This window comes from Branchiostoma belcheri, unplaced genomic scaffold (genome assembly GCF_001625305.1).
Source record: "Branchiostoma belcheri isolate BF01 breed outbred unplaced genomic scaffold, Haploidv18h27 scaffold41, whole genome shotgun sequence".
NCBI classification, from domain to species: Eukaryota; Metazoa; Chordata; class Leptocardii; order Amphioxiformes; family Branchiostomatidae; genus Branchiostoma; species Branchiostoma belcheri.
The window spans coordinates 1,169,282-1,188,597 of record NW_017804032.1 but is presented as its reverse complement, the minus strand read 5'-3'; the positions used below and the strand labels follow the sequence as shown (position 1 = coordinate 1,188,597).

Sequence of the window (19,316 nt, the reverse complement as noted above, 5' to 3'; positions counted from 1 at the left end):
CAAGTCTGGGCAATTATTATATCGTTAGTAATCTTATATAAAAGTGGTAAATTCATGTCACCCCTCGGTGGCCTATTAAAGTAGTCCGAAAGAAAAAATGGCGGGAGCCATGAGCACGAAAAGTAGAATAGTGGAAACTTTGGATGATTTGGAGCTTATTTCAAGGTAGGTTCGGACTCTTGTTTGCTCCATATCCTGCCATACACAACTATAGGCATTTTGCGGCCAGAAGAAGACGGATACTAACTATGAATGTGTTAGTTTCGGAGGTTTAAAGCTCCTTGCTTACAGCATGAAGAGTAGATTATAATTTTCTATAGTCAGGTAGGACGTCCTCGGACGCGTCCCCAGTTTGAATCGCTCCTTATCTGTCAGACAGTCTCCTCTTCAACCAACTGTTGTAGTTGGTCTCTTTAACCGTTTCGTTACATATTACTACACTCGAATAGCAGGTTATGCTTTGGTAGCGTCTGTGTGTGTGTGTGATTATCCCACTGTGTTCTTGCCAAGCTGTCTTGAGTGTAGGGGTCCCATACGCAGTGATTTGGATGATATGGCCTGATTTAACGTTAGCCCCTTCACTATTTAAACCTGCTTTACCTGTGTAAGGGGCGTTCCTTTTTGAGATAACCTTGTGAACCTTCATAAATCTTTAAAAATAATGAGAATTTGACTTTAGAATGTAACAGAATGAAAACAAAACAAAGTTTGTCCCTTTAATTTTAAAGCAGGAAATTGTGTCTCTGAGGGTTATGAAAGTTGGCCTTCTGTACATGACCTCTTACTTAAAATGCTGTGAAAAGATTGTGGTGAGAACCCTGTCCCACATTTCTGACATGATTTATGGTGCTAAAAAGAGTTTTTTAATTATAGCCCACATGAGGTGCTTTCATTTTGTGGCGCCATCACAAAATTTTAGAATGTAAACAAGCATGGCTGACAGTTTCCAGCTTTTAAATACACTCTTAAGACATGATATCTTGTCACTTATTCGCAGTGGAGTAGGTTTGATTCAACTTACTAAGTTACTTTGTAATGAACGGAAAATTTACTTTTTGTATTGTCCTATAGAAGAAATAACTGTTTTAGGCCCCCTGGTGGCTTTCCTTGGTACTGCAGGAGGACTTCTAGCAGTTGCAATCAATGATAAACCGATATAATATTAATATGCCACTCGTTAATTTTTAATCATCAATTTTAATCATGTGGCAAAAGAACGAGGTTGTTGTACTCATATTAAGGTGTACTTGATATTAAGGTGTTACTCATATATGATTTTTTTCAAGTAAATGCATCTTGGGATATACTAGCATGAAAAAATGAAAATGAGCCTTCATCACTGAGTATATATTTATTCTGATTTCGCTAATAGATATATTACACTAGTAGAACTAGTATTAGTAGTAGGAGTGCAAAGAAAGATATCTGTCTCAGGAGATGGATGGAGAGGAGGCATACAATAAATGACCTATGTAACTTCACAATTCTACAAAGTCAGAATTCTACATGTACAGAATTTTTATACATTTACATTCACACTGTTGTCTCATCCTGTCCTACTACAGGCTCTCCTATGATCTCTTTCAGTCTGTTCCAAAATTTTGGTTCTTCTCTGCCATCCTCGGGCCACCTTAGGTACCGTTTACCTCGAATGACGCTGAACACACTGCCACAGTTCTCTGGTTGAAGTGATTTCATGTCATCTAACATGATGAGTTTCAGCTGATGGTGAGCTCTTTGGTCTCTCTCTAACTGTTTGGCTATTTCCAACACTTGTCTAAATGACTCATCGCGCAAGGAGGTCATTGTGATAATCCCAAGGATAGTCCGGCTGTGTGTAAGGAAGTGTTCAATGGATGCAGAAATACTACACCCTCCATCCAAGTTTCGCTGAATACTACCTACTGTATACTGATCTCCAGCCTCAAGTCTAGCAGAAAACATCCTTACCTTCTCAGTGTCTTTTTTGCTGTGGATGATGAACACATCATACTCGTAGAGCTTTGTGTTTGGCTGGGCTTCGTCATTAAATCCAACAATATGCTCATATTCCTCTCTGTGTGAGTCATGTTTTTTATACATTTTATACATGCTTAACATAATCAAAACAGCTACAAGACTAGCTGCAACGTAGTATATTGGGTTGAGCATGCAATATTAATGGAAGTCCTCCAAACTTTTTCCTCTGTAGCCTTCATTTCTACAAGTATACATGTTATTTGTGGCAGTGTTTGCAGTGTTCCATCCATCTACTTGAGTCTCATGTCTGTTTGCCCATCGTACAAAGTCTACCAGGTCACAATCACAGTCAAAGGGATTGTCTGACAAATTTATCATGGAAACATTCTGTATGGCTTTTAAAGTAAGGTCATTGATTTGAAAAAAGTCATTTTCTGACAAATCTAGCTCTAATGCTGGATACAAGGTGGAAAATAGTAGTGCTGGGAGAGACCAAAGATGATTCTTCTTCAGATTTACTTGAAGATTTGTGGAGCTACAAGAGCTAAACATGTCACTTGGCAACACATCTAGATCATTATAGCTGAGGTCCAAGTACTGAAGGTATTTCTGTTCTTGAAAAATGTTTGTTGGCAAAGTGAGTATAAAATTGTGATTTAGATCCAAGTACTGGAGGTTTTTCTGATTGTCAAATGCCCTGGAAGGGATGTTGTCAATGTTGCAATGAGAAAGCTGCAGGGATACAAGGTTGCTTAGGTTTTGAAGGGTTTGACTACAGTTAGCATAGCCCCAAATATCCCCAGTATGTGACATGTCCAGGCATTCTAGATGTTGTAGGCCTTGGAACATGGTTAAGTTAGAACAGGCAATCTTTAATGGATTATTACTCAGGTTAAGGCACTTCAGTTGATTCAGTGGATGGAAAAGAGGCTTGCTAACTGTTATTGTTAGATTGTTGGAGGAGATGTTCAAAGATTCCAAATGGACGCAGGGATAGAATGTTTCAGTTTTCAGGAAACTTAGACTGTTATTTTGCAGATGTAGCTCTTTTAAGTAAGACAAGGAAAGAAATGCATCTTTCTCTATGTCATTTATGGTGTTGTGAGCAATGTTCAATTTCTCTAGTGACGTAAGGTCAACAAATGAATTGTTCGGAATATTGCTGATATTGTTCTTGCTGAGATCTAGGCTCCTTAAACTGAACAGACCACAAAAGCTTCGAACATCTATGCCATCGATACTGTTGCCATGAAGGAGCAAGGTTTGGAGCTTCCCTATCATGGCAAATGGACAATCTGACCGTTCCCAGATTTCAGTTTGAGACTTGTTGTTGAGGCTGTTGAGTCCGTTGTGGTTCAGTTCCAGGGACTTGAGGTTCGTCAAATTGTGGAGTGATTCTGGGTCGATCACGGTGAGGTTGTTGTGTGAGAGAAGCAGTTTTTCCAGACTGTGGAGGGAGGAAAAGGAGAACTTCTGCAGCACTGTTAAGTTGTTATGCTCCAGGTTCAGCACGCAAAGGTGGGATACATTACGGAAGGCGCCAGTCTGGATGTGGTGAAGGCAGCAGTGGGAGATGTTCAGGTGCTTCAGGTATGGTAAGGATGTCAGGCTGTCGTTTTGTAGGACCGGAATGCAGTTGTGGCTAAGGTCTAAGACGGTTGCGTCAGGTGGGATGTCCTGTGGTACGGCTGTCAGACCAAGCCCACTGCAGTTGACGATGGTCTGTTCACCAAATTTCTCTATCTTACATCCATCTGAATTTGGGGCCGCCTGCAGAAAAGACATGTCTGAAAATTAAATCATATACTGAACATTGTTCCAATTACGACTAGTGAGATGCAGGAACTAGAGGCAATATAAACACATACAGTGGCATTATACAAGTGAAGTGATTGGACAAAGTAATTTAGGTATCAGTGAAAATTGTCAGAAGCTGATCTGCCCAAAGACACATGGAAAGTTATCTTGATTCTCTTTAGCACAATGAAGAGCTACTCTTCCACTGGTTGTGACAAAGACAGATGCTATATACAGTAAAAATTTATCTATACACATGTATTAGGTTCATTGTACCATGGAAATTCTCTTCTACAAGAACCAATGAACACTGGACCACAGCTTAATGTCCTGTCCTAAGGACTGTGACCCTTAACAGTAGCGTGCATGTTGGATGAACGACAATAGCCTGAATTCAAACTCCTAACCTCTTGGTCCAGATGCAGGCCTAGAGTTGCTAACCACTTACTATGCAAGCCTTTATTAGTAAATGAATCGGCAATGTGCCGCATGATACATACCTGCTTGATTGGAACCTCAGAATACCGATATTGCAAGTCTGCTGCTATGCAGAGAACAAGTAGAAAAGATAGAAAGGCAGTGAGATTGATTTTACATATTTTTACCATACTGCCTCTGTCAGTAAGAACTTTGTCAGTAAGTTCCCAACTGTAAGTGTAGTGTTGCAGACTTAGCTACTGCATATCTGTTCTGTCCCTTCTTAGAAAGCAGGGACTTCCCTGTTTGGCAACATTAAGTCACATGCATGTTTGTATAAGCTGATGACCCAGGTGACTAACTCTGTACTTTGAACAGTATTGTTGTAACTTACAATGTACATGTACATGTAATAAAGGTTGTCATTTGAAGCTCGCTGGTGTTTGAGGTGTCAAAGTACATTGTATCATTATTTTGAATGCTGACAAACTGGGGTAGAACAATTGGAAAAACATATACATGTATGAACATGTACTTTGCAAACATGTCTAAGCCAAAATGGAAGCTATACAAAAGAATAGTGAGATGAACTGAAAAGATTCATCATACTCATAGATAGTGATGCATACCTAAACCCAATTTCAGGTTCAGGTCCGGATTCAAGTCCAGAGGTTTAGGTTCAGGTCCGGACTTAAGTCCGGACCTAAACCCATGGCATATACAAAATTGCATGTTGGCAACCTTGCAATGTTGTCTGGGTGAAACTTTGGCCACATAAAATGGAGGCTGGTACTTGACGATGCCCGATGGCAATGTTTTCTTCATTTTGCAGCAAAGATTTTGGAATCTACGGAAGGTTTTAGGTGGTTTAAAAAGAAAAGGGGTATGTGAAATGGTCTTTTATGGTAATAAGTCCGGACTCGGTTCTTGACTTTAAGGTTTTTTTGGACTTGAACCTAAACATTTTTACAAGTCCGGATCCAAGTCCAGTGAACCGGTATGCATCACTACTCATAGAGGACTTCTAGGATGACGTTAGTAACGGTTACTGAGTAATGTGAATGTATATACCACAATATCTTAGAGCAGAGCATTTGTTTCTTAACTGTCTTGATAACGATGCAAAGTACAAATGTAGTCTTTTAGCACAGATTCTGTATTGTTTCTCGAGTGTAATAGGTACATGTATTGTAGCAGTAAGAAGCTTAATCATAAGTTTGTATTATTCCAGGGAGCTGATTGAACTTCTAGCAGCATCCAAGCAGCAGAGAGGCAGTAGTGGAGGGGACAGTGGGGAGGAACAACAGGTATGAATGTTTTTTACTTCGGAGAAGGAAGTATTGTTTTGGGCTGTGTTTGTTATGTTTTTTTTTGTGTTCTTGTCCTCAGCAGGTTGTATTGGAAGTGAGTGGGATAAGATTGGGTTTCAGTTGATTGACAGGGTTGTGACAAGTTATGCCCTGGGTGGTAGGATGTGAAGTGAAGTTGTACCCAGTAGTATATTGCTATTCTGCTTCTGTTGCTTGCCTGTCCTTTAACTGTTGATAAACTCTTCACAGATGCTAGAGCTGCTGATAGAGAAAGATGAAGCACTACAGGAGTTACTAAAAACAGGTAGGAAACATTCATCACATTGAGTAGTAGAGCAGTGTACCTCTACACATTTTAGGTACAGGTACACAGATTTTGTGGCATTGAATTGCCATATCACAAGATTGAGAGGTCACAAGTTTGATTCAGTGAATTTCCAATATGCTACTGTACGTCCGTGGGAAAGGCACTTTACATGAATTTCCTTACTCCAGGTGTAAAACAGGTAGCTTACTTCGGTTTAGGGAGGTAAAAGGCAGTGGAAGTGCCTTCCAATACGGTGCCCAAGACACCCAAGTGGATCAACAACCCGCCGCCCCTATAGCCTTAAAAAAACTATAGGACTACCTCCATTACCTTACATGGATTTAGGTACAGGTCTGGACCCTCTAGCAGCTTTTCTTGGAACTGCAGGGCCCAAGTTTGATTGACACTTGGGAAGGTTGATTTGTATGTGTGTTTCCTCAGCCCGTGAACAAGGTGAAAGACACAAGGAGATGCTGGATCTTCAGACACAGGCAGAGAAGAGAGACAGAGACATCAGACAGCTACAGAAACAACTGAAGGAAGCTGAACACATATTGGTAAGAGTTACCCTTCTCTTCAGAGAGAACAAAATCTTTACAAAAGACCAAGAGAGAATCATGTTCTGCCAGGGAAACATATCATGTATATATGTGAACTTTTGAAAAATTATGTCTATGTATCTCATTATGTAGTTTTTGTGTTTGACTGTTTTGTGTTTTGTGTTGTTCACAGGCCCAGGCCCTGTACCAGGCTAAGGAGAAACTAAAGTCTGTCAACAAGGCAAATGAAAGTAAGGACTGTATCCTTACACAACTTACTTTACTTTAGTTGAGCTTCTTACAATGTACATTATGAACTTTTATCCAAATTTCACAAACAGGTATCAACTTTAAATGGACCAGTAACTTTCCAAATATTGTTGAACCATGTTGTCTTGTTTTATGTTGTATTTGATATGACATAACTGTCTTAAGTTTTCAAAAATTGTGTGGGAAAAGATATTGTCTGCAACGGGCAAAATTTAAGGTAGTGTCGACCAAAGAAAATCATGAAAAATTTGGATTTCATGCCAGTGCAGTACTTTCTACTGATGTGCTGCTTGGATTTCCTCCATGTCATCAAGTCAGTGTACAAATGTATGTAGCCTAACTAATATGAAGAACCAAGATTGACAGTTAGCTGTTCTTCCCTGTTTAGGTGGAGCAGGATCAATCTCCTCCGAGGAGCTAATCCGCTACGCCCGCCACATCAGCGCCAGCCACTCCGTCGCTGCGCCCGTCAACTGGGCGCCGGGCGACCCCAGACGACCCTACCCCCAGGACATCGAGATGCGCTGCGGCATCCTGGGAAGACTCAGCAAACTGCCCATGAACGGCCACACCCCCCTCCCCGAGGCCGGCACACCCGGGATGGTGATGCTCACTTCCCAACATTCCACAGCAGGGGTCAACACCGCACAAGGTAAGTACTCACAGTTACAAACTTTATTGTGATTGGATAGTAGCTTCATATAGTTTGTATCAATCCAGACAACGTTATCACATTTGTACTATTTTACGTTAGGAATGGTAAAAGCGCTATGATCAAATTGTTGTAAAATTCATGCCTGAGTTAGGCGTTTGTGCTTTCACACTATTAAAGGTGCTATACTACACAAGATGAGGTTAAAGAATTATTTTTGAAAGTAATCTGCTTTATAATTACAGCCATTTAGAAGTAAAGCTTCTCAGTAACAATGTAATTTCCTCCCTGCAGTTCTAAATGAAATCAGAAGGTGCGCTGTTAGAATATAGAGTTGGTCAATATGGAACATCACCTTGTTCATGACCATGGAATCATATAGTTAGGCAGATTGTACACCTATGGTGATGGTTTTTATGTATAAAGCCCCCGGAGGGATCAAAAGATTTCTCTTCACAAAGTATCAGGAACAAAAATGTTTAAGTTGAATATGAACTATTTATTGATGGCTGTTTGAGAACATGTAATGTGGTACTAAAATTTGACGACTCATGTGATGATTCATCTTACACCTACATGTACATGCCCATTCATTGTAGGATTACCATTGATATGGGAAAGTGCATTTTAACGCTTTCTTTATTACCACGCCATATACATTTACTTGCTGCTGTCTGCAATTATAATGCTTGCACATTGACCAATTCTTCATCTTTTATGACAATGCATACAGTGATTTTCATCAGTACTTGCTTGCACATGCAATGCCACCTTGCATATGAGACCAATATTTTTTTGGGGGACTGTATGCTCATTCTTGTGATTTCTTCGCAATACATACCTTTGCTCCTTTTACTTTGCATTAAAATTATTTTGTGTGCACACACTTGCTGGCAATGCTGGTAATTGCTGTAAGGCTATGCTCACATGCGGAGAATTTTTTGGCTTTGCATTGCGTATTCATGTCGTGTGCTTATACACTGGCCACCAGTTATGTTTTAACTGGTGATCACTGCAACGTTACAACCATGCTTTACTTGTGTGTGGGCTGCAGTAGTGTCCAACACCCACTCTTTTCTAACCACTACTGAGTGATGAATGAATGTTCATGAATTAGTAGCAACTGGATAAATTTTGGAAACTGTCACATGTTTCAAATAGCATCCACTACTTTTTGTCAGTGACTGATTTCAAAATCTATACAGTTTCTTGAGTAATAGCTCCCTTTTCATTCTACTCTGAAAGAAAACTGCCACAAAAGTTTGATGATTTACTTCCTCTCACTTCCAATGATTCCTTTCTGGGTATTTCAGAGTCATCTATGAATAACGACGGTGTGAACTTTGTTCACAGTTTTTGTCTCTATTGGAAAGATTAAACTTAACTCCTGTGCTGTAATACCCTTTGTGCAACATCCAGACTATGATTACTTTTCTGGAACAGTTCCATGATATTACTAGCCACAGTAGTCTGCACACACAGATTTCCATGCGTGGTTAGAGATTAACATGCAGAACATGCCTGGGCTAGCTTTTAGCCCAAAGGGATAACATCTTTTATGGTTATTAAGCATATGGTGATAAAGCAAGACTGTACAGGACCTGTGATAACCAGTCGTGTTAACCCCCTGTTTTCGTCCCTCCAAGCACCCAAGTAAAACAAGCTTGTATTAAACCTGTTGCCTCCCAGACTGATGAACAGATTCAGAAGCTGTGTTAGAAATACTGATAACTGCATATCCGCATGAATATGGACGAGAGCCAGCGCATTTCGGATGCTCGTTACTGGCCGTGCATGGCGTGGTTTCCAATGTGTAATTTTTCGGAAGGAAGCGAACAGTTTTATTCTGCGATGATTCACCAGCGTGGGAGTGAAAGTTCTATATGTGTTTTTTGGGGGGATGTTAGTAAAATGGTTGCCCCAACTTTGTGGCATAGATGTCAGATTCACTATACAATGTATTTGCTCCAGGACAAATTCATCATTGTAATAGACAATCCTGCCCGTCCATCACAATTATCAGTTCAACCAATGAAAGCACAGCAGTTAGTGGTTTGACCAATGAGAGAGTGGCAATATCTTTCAAAAATTTGCCTTTTCTTTGCTATTTATTTTGCGTTTCTACATTTTGACAGAGGTGGGTGGGACTATGGGATTGGTCTAATGTTCTATGAATGTACTCAGGATGTACATGTAACACAGAGTTAGAGACTAGATGTGACATTAATAAGGATTACTTTTGTTAGGTGATGTTTTTGTGTGTTTTGAGAGCCGAACTGTTTTTTGCAGACGGAATGGGAACATCCCAGTCCTCATTGTCATGGCAACCATCGGCAGACTTGTCGTCGGGTGTCTCCACCTCAGCCAACCACACGGGAGAGATCTCGGTGGAGATCGGCAAAAAGGAGAACGATGATGACGTAGAAGTTATGTCAACTGACTCCTCTTCCAGTAGTTCAAGTGACAGTAATTAGTTATCCTACGGTATAAGTAGATGTTTTGTCGGCATAACGCCCTGTGCCTGTGCAAAACCCATAATGTATTGTACATAACACTTTGGCAGAACATCTAATTTAAGGTCGTATTCGTGTATTTAAAGATGACATTCAATCTATAGCTTTCAAATGTTGTGTTGTAAAAGATATCAGCTGAGAAAGACAAAATTGGACATTGACCAAACATCCAACAAAAAATTTGGGTTCTACACAGGCACAGTTGCATGTTCTGCCGACATTTTACAGTATGTTGTTGTAAATAGTCAAGAAACTATTTATTGTCAGTAAGGCCATACTTATTTCATTACATGGATGTCATCATGTAGGCACCCCAAAACTGATGTGCGAAAAGTTTGGAAAAAAGTTGCCTTCATATGAAATCTAAGTGGTCAGAAAGCTTGAACAAATAACTGAACAGAGCATATTATTACCTAACAATAAATTTTCTAGTTTTGTTGACTCACATCTTCTTTGACTTTGCTAGACTTGGTGTGACTTTGCTAGACTTGGTGGTGCTCTATCATCCTTCAAGCACTGTTACAGAAAGGAACAGCATGGTTGCAAAATTTTTTTTCTTGAAAATGGACAAAAATTTATTTGTGCATGGATGTCATCCATTCATGTATAATCGAGTCAGTGTTGTCTGAATGTGAAATATGCAGAATTGATGTGCCCAGATGATGCTCAATGTTATAGTATAGATGATGTGTATTATTTCAATCACTAGGTAGAAGACCACCATGATCATGAATAAACTTGTCACAGTAAGAATTAATTTGAAGCAATCAAACCTAATCTTGTCACAATGAGAAATAACCTTAAGCAATGTAACAACCTGTATCTGTGTAATCTAAAATTAGTTGACTTAGTGCATTGATACACCAGTCAGTAGAAGTGTAAAACTGCTATGTGTAGCTAGAAACACATTTGTTTGTAGCCAAAAAGCAAGACTTAGTCATGTGCGCGCACACACACACACACACACACACACACACACACACACACACACACACACACACACACACACACACACACACACACACACACACACACAGAGTTACAATGTAAGTTTTGGAAACTCTTCTAAGTTCATCCAGATATCAAATTAAGAAAAAAATGCAGCCAGGACACAGGTATGTACATATTTCTGTCCTACAGCACTTTGCAACTCATTGTGCACTTTTAGTGCTTTTGTAGACCTATAACACTCTTCTTCCAAAATGCTTTTTGTTGCATTCTCTTTTATGATTTCTGTCCAGAGATGTATTTTTAAGGAACCTGTATAAAGTACTGTGTTTTTTGTTTACTACATGTACTTGTAGTCCAAATAAGATATCTCTTGTCAAGCTGTTTTGAAAATTATGAACATGTGGTAGAGTTTACATTGATGTCACATACAGCTACATGTAAATGTAATTTGTATTAAATTCTTATGAAAAAAATTAAACATTTTTCATTCTCTTTATTGTTGTTGGAAGACACAGGAGGCCCTTTTAAGTTATTGCTGTAGGGGGGTCCCAAATTTGAGGTTTCAAGGGCAGAAACATTTGTATATGTATTATAAAAGTCTTTTTCAGACAAGTTAAGAGGGAGTATCAGATTTTTTATGGAAAATGTTCCATGATTCTGCCAAAAATTATACAGAGAAGGCATGAAGTCTGATAAACTAAAACTAACAATGTGTGCTGCACAAAATATACTGTCAGTGCTCCACTGTGTGTCAAAGTCAAACTGTTACACCATTATGAATACCCGACATGTAGAACCAGATTTGGAAAGTGATTGTGCTAAGTCCTCTCTTCCTCCTTGCTTAATGACATGCATTCCTCATGAGAAACGCTGCCTTTGTTGCCGTGTGTGCTCCGCTGAACAAATTCTCCTCCAATGTGCCAGGCCAAATGGAGAGTAACATCGGTAAAGACTCTCTCATGAGTCATCTTTTCCAACGAGATGAAGGGGGAATTTGTGCTCTGTTTCATTTCATCAAGAAGGATGCCCTGACTTGTGTATATGTAGAGGTAACAGGCCCTTAGCTGAGTTTGCAGGAAAAGTTACACAAAGTAGCCACACATCTCAATTTACCCTTGCCAACCATGCTTTACTTGCTATTCATTGCAGAGGTGTTAGGAGAAATGAATGTAAGGTTTCTTGAAAAACTTGTCCTCAAAAACATTTGTTACTTCTGAGACAGAAGTATTGTTTTGGGTGGCGCTAGACTTGTTTGGTTTCCATAGTGAGTGGGTGAAGATTAGGTTTCATTTGATTGACGAGTTTGACTTCGTTATACACTGGTATACCCAGGGCTCAATGATGTTGCCAGGAATGTATGAACCATGGTGTAATAGTTGAGTATGTTTCATCATACAAGCATATGAGTGTTACACATGTATGTTGCATTCTATGACGTAATTCATTAATGCAAACTACTTCCCTGAGGCCTGAAATCTCTGACTTCTTGTTTCAAGTCTGACATCATTAATAGTGGTTTGTACCGGATTTCAGGGGAAAGGAGCGTTTCATTTTTAGACCTGACGCACAGAGTAGGAGTGGAAGAATCATCTGTGAAAGGGTGATAAAGTCGCTTGGCTGCCAACCATTACAATTGATACGGCCGAGGAAAAACCCGTTTCATTTTGCTGCACTTACCACATAAGCCCAGAAATGGTTCGGCCAGGGAACGCGCAGTCCCTGTCATGCCATTTGCGTCCATTAGAGCAAAAGGTCAAAAACATTTTAAGCCACGGCAGTGCTCTTTGCAATGATTTAGTGCTGATGCCGGGCAATTAAGGAGCCGGCACAGAGAGCTATTTTCTCGGGCGCTGATTTAACGTTGAACTGCCGCCCATCAGTCGTCGGGAGAAAAGTTGCAAGTTGGGAGAATATACGAGCCGCGCGGCTTTATGAGGGGTGACTCACATGTACGCAGGTCGCTGTACTAACTGGTGAGACAGTGTCGTATGGATTGATGCAGATCCCCATTAAAAGCGTATCATATTGTTCTTAATGGGATCATTGACCCCAGAGTTATGCCCCATTTTATATCCCAGTGTGAACGTTTTTACAAAGATGACACCATCAATCATATGGCAACCTGCTTCATCTACAGGTGTCAGGGCAAGAACTGCAGAGTTTCTTTTTTTAATACATTTTAATGAAGAAAATATGATGATGAGGAGGATTCAGTTTGTTTCTTTTTGCACACATTGAAGCACAACATCAGAGCCCAAGGGCTGAATTGCAATTCACTGTGCACTCATTGTAATAATTACAGTTAAAAGACATTTAAAAGACTATCAGGCACTGTGTTGGTTGTTCACAATACTTTCAAAAGCATTTCGCAACATGGTAGTGTTCTGTTCACAAAATGGGAGGTTCAACATTTAAACAGACTGGAGTTGTGTGGGTAACATTTCTAAGCTTCCTGCTATGGCGTGGAAGTAGCCAGGTTAGTGGCACAGACAAGGAATTTGGCAAACATAAGTTTAGTTTGGTCTTTCTGTCTTATGTACTATCATACATGTACAGGGGAGTTTAAGTACATGCCTATAGTACATGCGTGATTTTCAAACTGTCACTACTTCCTGAATTCCTCCACAGTGTCCACACAGCACATGCTGGGTCAACTTCCTCCCCATCAATCAATTGTCCAAATCACTTCCCACCCACCATGCAACTAAAGCTATTAGGACAAGCAGAGACACAGAGTCCACCACTCAGCTACCCAAAACAATACTTCCTGTACCAGGAAATACATATTCAATACGTGAAACAATGACAATCGAAACCAATCAGAGGTCTTGCAGATATTTTACAATGGCATGTAAATTCCAATTGTTTTTCTCTTAAGTAGTGCTGGACTATTTGAGAAGAGCGAACTGCAGCTAGACTAAGATAAATGCCAGGCTAGTGCAGGTGGGCGAAAAGTCAAACCTCTAGGTACACATTAAGCCACACTCCTTTCATTCCTGTCGGTAAGATTATTAGATTTTTAACAAACCGTGCATTCAGTCCTACACCAGTGAGTCAGATTACCTTCTTGGCGAAAGTGGAGTTTGTTTAGAGAAATCAGCGGTGCTTTGAGCTGATTGAAGGAGACACTGACACGACTGTTCTGGAACAGGGCTGCAAATTAACTAATATACCCACCCAGACAGCTTACATCAAATTAGATTTCTCAGCTACCCAAGTCCCAACAGTGGCCTGAAACTGAGCTATGTAAGTTGTCAATTTGAAACAACGTAAACAGTATTGCATAGCCTACAGTCTTTAGTGGTCAATCTGCCTGCGTATACAAGTCAGTCTGGCAAATCTATGCTCATTTTTGGTGACAAGTCAATGTCGTATGTAGCAGAGCATATTTATTTTTCAGGTCATCGGAGGTGGGTTTCTGGAAAAAGTGGGGTGGTCTACCTTGCCAGTCTACCCCTCAACTGGCCCAGTATATGGCTCTGAGTCAGAGTTAACCATCCCAGAATTCACTATATGGCAAGGTGGTCATGTGGTTCAGTGTGTTGTATTATAATCTGAAGGTTCTGGGTTTGAATCCCTAGCAGCAGGTCCCTATGTTGTGCTCGGGAAAGGCACCTTTACACCTTTACACCTATTTCATCACTCGACCTGGGTGTGAGTGCCTCATGAGTACATTTATCTAGCTTCAGATAGGGACATTCTCTTAGATGTGATGTAAACCTGGAGGGCCTGTGTTTGAGGTGAGCCACACCTTGAGAACATTAAAGAACCCATCACACATACATGTATCAAAACGAGTGGTCCACCCCAGTGTGAGTGGATCAAACCCTACTGTCTGGTCTTATGCGGCTCGAACGTTTACTCTACAAAACTGGTGTTTTACTACTTAGCAATACCTAACTTTACTGCCACACGCACTTTTATGATTAAATGGTAACAGTTGGAATATGTTTCTTGCTCAGGAAAGTTTATCAACACAGCTCAATTTGCTGGTGTGGTCAAGCATCTTGATAAGAGAGGAAAGTGAAGAAAGTTGAAGAAAGTTTTTGTTTAGGCCGAAGTTGAGCTTTAAGAACAGGATTTGGTTTTAAAAAAGGAAGTTTGATTAAGTTTGAGAAAGATCTATATCCTTACCCTTGAGTTTTAATTAATACAAGAAAGGGCACCTCCTAGCAGGATCCTTTCAAATTGCAACCTGTGAATTATATACTAGTCAATCCTACATGTATAATCTGAGTAAGAATAACACAATAACGACCAGGACACAGAAGTTGAGATTATACTCTGATACTTTGCTTTACTAAGCAGCTGGCTGTGGAGGCCATCATAACCAGAGTATGAAAGAGAAAACACACAAATTATTGGACAAAACACATATAAATCAAGCCAAGACTAGCATATGTTGGAAAGTGAACGTTAAACGTTTCTAGTAAGCCATAGTTCAGTGTACATCCACTGTTTTTTTATATCATCATCATACAACACTACCGACTAAGCCTCGCAACAATGGAACACAAGTATGCAACTCTGCACGTTAGTGTAGTATGGAAGGATGTTGTCTCATACTGAGATCTTCTCTGGCTGCGATTACAATTTTAGAAAAATAAAACTAAAAATACTGGATCTAGGAAAAAAGAAGACTAAAACGTTAGCTCTGATCTCACCGAAATGGATCGGTGTCCTTTCCACACTAATTGCACGAGCCTCATTTCCATGATTGAAGGAACACTCCGCACTGTGCAGAAATGCCCTTTTGCAACTCATTTGTAACAACCTCTTCTGTTTGTCTATTGGCAGCCAATGACAACACACAATGTGTGCAGAGAAACTGCTTAGATGTTACAGGTACCGTGATTGGATGGCTGGCTAATGGTACATAATGCTTCACGGCTCTGTTTGTCATTCGACTGTTCGGTGGTCATTTCTCCAGAGTTTTAACTAATAGTAATACAATGTAGTTTGCTACACATCTATACTAATTAAACAGAGCAAAGCTGTCTCAAGTGTTTCTTATACATTAACTCATCGTGCATGTACTTATGTATGTAAAGCTAATATTTACCAGATTCCCACCACTCCATTTCTCATCTAGTGTCTGTAATATTGTCAGACATTGAAACATTTGTGTACTGTAATTAGATTATATCTCGACTGTCACCAAAGACATTATAATTTGTAAATTGTAGTGAAGTTTTGTGTTGTAGTTTGAATGTTGTCAATTTGGGGAAGGAAGCAAGTACCTAGATGATTTCCATCCCCACTACATCTGTTCAGTTTTCAGTTCTCTGAAAAACTTCTGCAGGATTTATCAGGTTTGAAGGTTACGTCTTTTAAGTTTCACTGTTGCCATCTGAATTGATGGGAAGCTGGAGAGTAAATCTGCCTAGAGGCCAAACATAAGAAGCCTGACCTTACAGCAGCTAAGTAGGTACAGAGGCAGTACTGAATACAGTACTGAGTGGAAACAGTACTGGGAACAGTACTGGATCTGTCAGTTCAGTATACACTGTAACATGGATCAGAATACATGCTTTCCAGCAAGAATAGCAATGTATACCAGCCTGGACTTAACGTTGGCCGTCGCAAGCATGTTCTGCTTCGGAGGAAATCCTTATGTGAAAGAATTCCTAGTAATTTCTATTCACTAAGCCACAAGGCATTTTGTAACCATTTATTTATAGTAACAATGACTTCTATCATTGTAATTATAGGATTGTATTTTCTAAAATTTTTCATTTTTGATTTTTTTTTCAATTGGATGGAAAATAACTACAAGATGACATTCATTACAATTGACGATAATTTTGTCATCCTTAAAATAGAAATTAACTTTAGGTAGTAAAATAATGTTGAATCTTAACTAAGAACAAATGAACAACAAACCTGATATGTGAAAGATATAGAAAGTTGTTTCAAGAATTGTAGCTCTACATTTTAGAATTTACAATTTCTAGATTCCATTCCCACTTTGCTAAATTCCTAATTTAAAATTCTAGCACTACCCCTACAATGTTATACACAGGATTAGCATTGGTGACATTACATAGTTCAAACTGTAGTCACAATACTCTCTACTATTCATACAATAAGAGAACTTCAGATTTTTTTGTCTACATTAAAAGTACACATAATTCTACCACCTCTCCAACAGCTAGATGCATTCAAAATTAGTGCACTTCCATATTTGGTAGTGAATTCACATTTCGAGTACATTACATGATGAAAGTCATTCATTCAATCCATCTTTATAAAAATTCTAGCTCCATAGAAACAATTCAAGGGAAATTCAATTTTGATTCAATTAAATTTTTTGCTTTCATAGATACATTGATTGGGAAATTCTGCACTACAAGTCTAATCTTACTATTCCTACATTCTCTATCAACCAGTCCTAGATCATCAAGGTCACCAGTTTCCAAGATGGCAGCCCCGTGCTCACATTGGAAGCACAATTTGCACTAAAAATCAATGTTCCCTCAAAACTGCACAAACCATCCTCTTTACCCCCATCCAATCATCGTGTATCCAAGGTCAGAACTAAAGTCATGAAGTTGCCGTTCTTGATTCCAGAATGGCACCACCCACATCACTTTTTCATCTCGGTGCTTAGTTCACACGTTCAGATGCGTCGGGCGTTGGATACAGAGGAGTTGGTGAGACATTGTGGGGACGGTGTGAAACATGGCTACAAATTTACATAAACGGGAATTCTGATTGTTTTCTCACATTAAGTGCATCAGTGGAAAGTTTTTTTTGTCACTTTGTCAAGAATAATGGTTTGTACGTTATTATGTTTGGCAGCCCATTCCTTATGCTAATCCTTCTCGTTTAACCCTTTTCCCTCCACAGTCTTCACCATGCCAAGTCCTTCCCTAGCAGCACCTGATGACGGTTAAAGGTAGCACCGGCTCGGAGCTTTTCCCTCAGCTATTTTACAAGCGCGTGTTCCCCACAGGGTTCTTCTTTACAACTCGTTCTTATTAATTTACATGCTAGGCATGCCTCAAGCGCCAGGAAATAGTCACTACAGGCAGGTGATTTGGGGGGTTCCGAGTCACATGGAATTTTCCTATCATTTCTGCTGTGACCTGTCCTGCAGTTCGCAGTGTGCCTATGGCTTCAGACTTTGTCCTTCTTTCTGTCCGCCCGTCATGACGGACCTTTGCCACGATCAATCTGTGATTGAGGAGCCCCCCAAAACACCCTCCACATGGCCTTCGGCCCATTGGATCAGTGGTGCAACAACACAATGCTTCACAAGCATTTTTGTTTCAGCTGGATCACTCTGCCCTCGAGCAGTCTCTAAAAAATGACCATTTCTTTGCGTACGTACGTTCGTGCTTTGCACAATATTAGGACAAATATAGGAACACTGTTATCAATCATTATGAAAAAGTTCATAGGAAAATTATGTCCACAATTTACACATTAATAATAAAAATTAAATGGCTTTGGTTTCGACTGCTGCCATCTGGGAAACATTTGTTAGCACCTAAAGGGGGGAGAGAGAGCAACATACATATTCTAGAAGTATCTGTCAAGTGGAGAGGGATTTGAGATTCTATCCAGTAGTCGTAGTAACAATGCTATTTTATGATGTCACGACAGAGCTGCCAGGAATCCAATTCCCCACGTTTGCGTAGCCGAATGTGGCGTACAAACTTTTGCCTTCGCCTACATTCATGACGCAAAGGTGGACGGAAAGGCCCAGCTGCGAATGCAACGCGATTTGACGCTGCATTTGCTGCTGAGAGTCAGAACGGCGCAGACGGTGGCTGTGTCGTTGGTTGGATTGTTGGCAGCTGTGCGGTGTGTGGGTCAGCGTGTCAGACTATGGTGGTGGCGGTTGGCAGGGATTGGCCGGCGGGCAGGTGGTAGTACTTGCACATCGGGCGGGCACACTTCAGCTTCAAAGCATCCCGGCAGACCGTAACCTTCCCATCAACCACTTCAACATGGTCTGCAGAGACAACAGAGGAAGAGGAGAAAAAAAGCACCCGTCAATCAAGATGTCGACCCACAGTGGCTACATGGTATGTACATTGAATTTTAATTCATTTTGGATCAGGGATGTCTCCAGAGCAGTAGCTGTCTTGGTAGATAAAGATTCAAGTTTAAAGTTTTCATCTAAAAGCAAGGAAAACTGACTTACTAAAATGATTTTTGACCAAACCTTTGGCATTCCACACTTTTTTTGGCTTTTACAAACTTGTACCAAAAGTTGGTTTAACTCAAGATTGCCCATGGAGGCATCCTTGCTGATATAATTTAATGATTCCTAAATGATAAAGATAATTTCTAGCTAGTGACTATGAGCCAAGTGAGGTTCATAAACTCTATAACACTTCTCTCTGGTCAGCTGCGTAAAGCAGGTGCAGCAAAGGGTGATTGATAACAGAAGTGAGCACTGGCCAGTGACTGTTGTATACATATTTTGTACATTTTAGTTCTATCATGATAGTACACTGTAATATATTGCCAGTCATTATAAAATCAAGATCACTTGATTCTTCCCAACAGACTAAGGTATACTTTTCACTACTGAAGGGATCTTTGCTGTATTGATGACAATCCATTGTACTTTCAGTTGAGAAGTCAGTG

At 40.0% G+C, this 19,316-nt stretch overlaps 2 protein-coding genes across 23 annotated transcripts in view; one reads left to right on the top strand and one right to left on the bottom strand.

The window, feature by feature from the left end:
• The first annotated feature begins 97 nt into the window (after positions 1 to 97).
• LOC109477783 (mediator of RNA polymerase II transcription subunit 4-like) lies at positions 98 to 7,417 on the top strand. Its single transcript, XM_019779170.1, has 6 exons — positions 98 to 165; positions 5,405 to 5,480; positions 5,733 to 5,787; positions 6,232 to 6,347; positions 6,523 to 6,580; positions 6,988 to 7,417. The coding sequence occupies exons 1-6, from the start codon at positions 98 to 100 to the stop codon at positions 7,281 to 7,283; spliced, it is 669 nt and encodes a 222-aa protein (XP_019634729.1). The 3' UTR covers positions 7,284 to 7,417.
• Positions 7,418 to 14,986: 7,569 nt separating this feature from the next.
• LOC109477773 (muscleblind-like protein 3) overlaps positions 14,987 to 19,316 on the bottom strand; it is a 134,397-nt gene continuing 130,067 nt past the window's right edge. For all 22 annotated transcript variants that reach the window (XR_002140688.1, XR_002140689.1, XM_019779143.1 and 19 more), the window contains one exon: positions 14,987 to 18,675. Coding sequence is in view for 19 of the 22 variants with exons in the window: in XM_019779143.1 (XP_019634702.1) it covers positions 18,542 to 18,675 (134 nt within the window). In the remaining 3 variants the exon portion in view is untranslated. The remainder of the gene's footprint in view (positions 18,676 to 19,316) is intronic.

Excerpts from the sequence above, each read along its gene's own strand:
- LOC109477783 (XM_019779170.1), top strand. The coding sequence starts at position 98 with ATGGCGGGAGCCATGAGCACGAAAAGTAGAATAGTGGAAACTTTGGAT. Across the intron at positions 5,788-6,231 it reads ACAGGAGTTACTAAAAACAG|CCCGTGAACAAGGTGAAAGA; the intron begins GTAGGAAACATT and ends GTGTTTCCTCAG. Across the intron at positions 6,348-6,522 it reads AGGAAGCTGAACACATATTG|GCCCAGGCCCTGTACCAGGC; the intron begins GTAAGAGTTACC and ends TGTTGTTCACAG.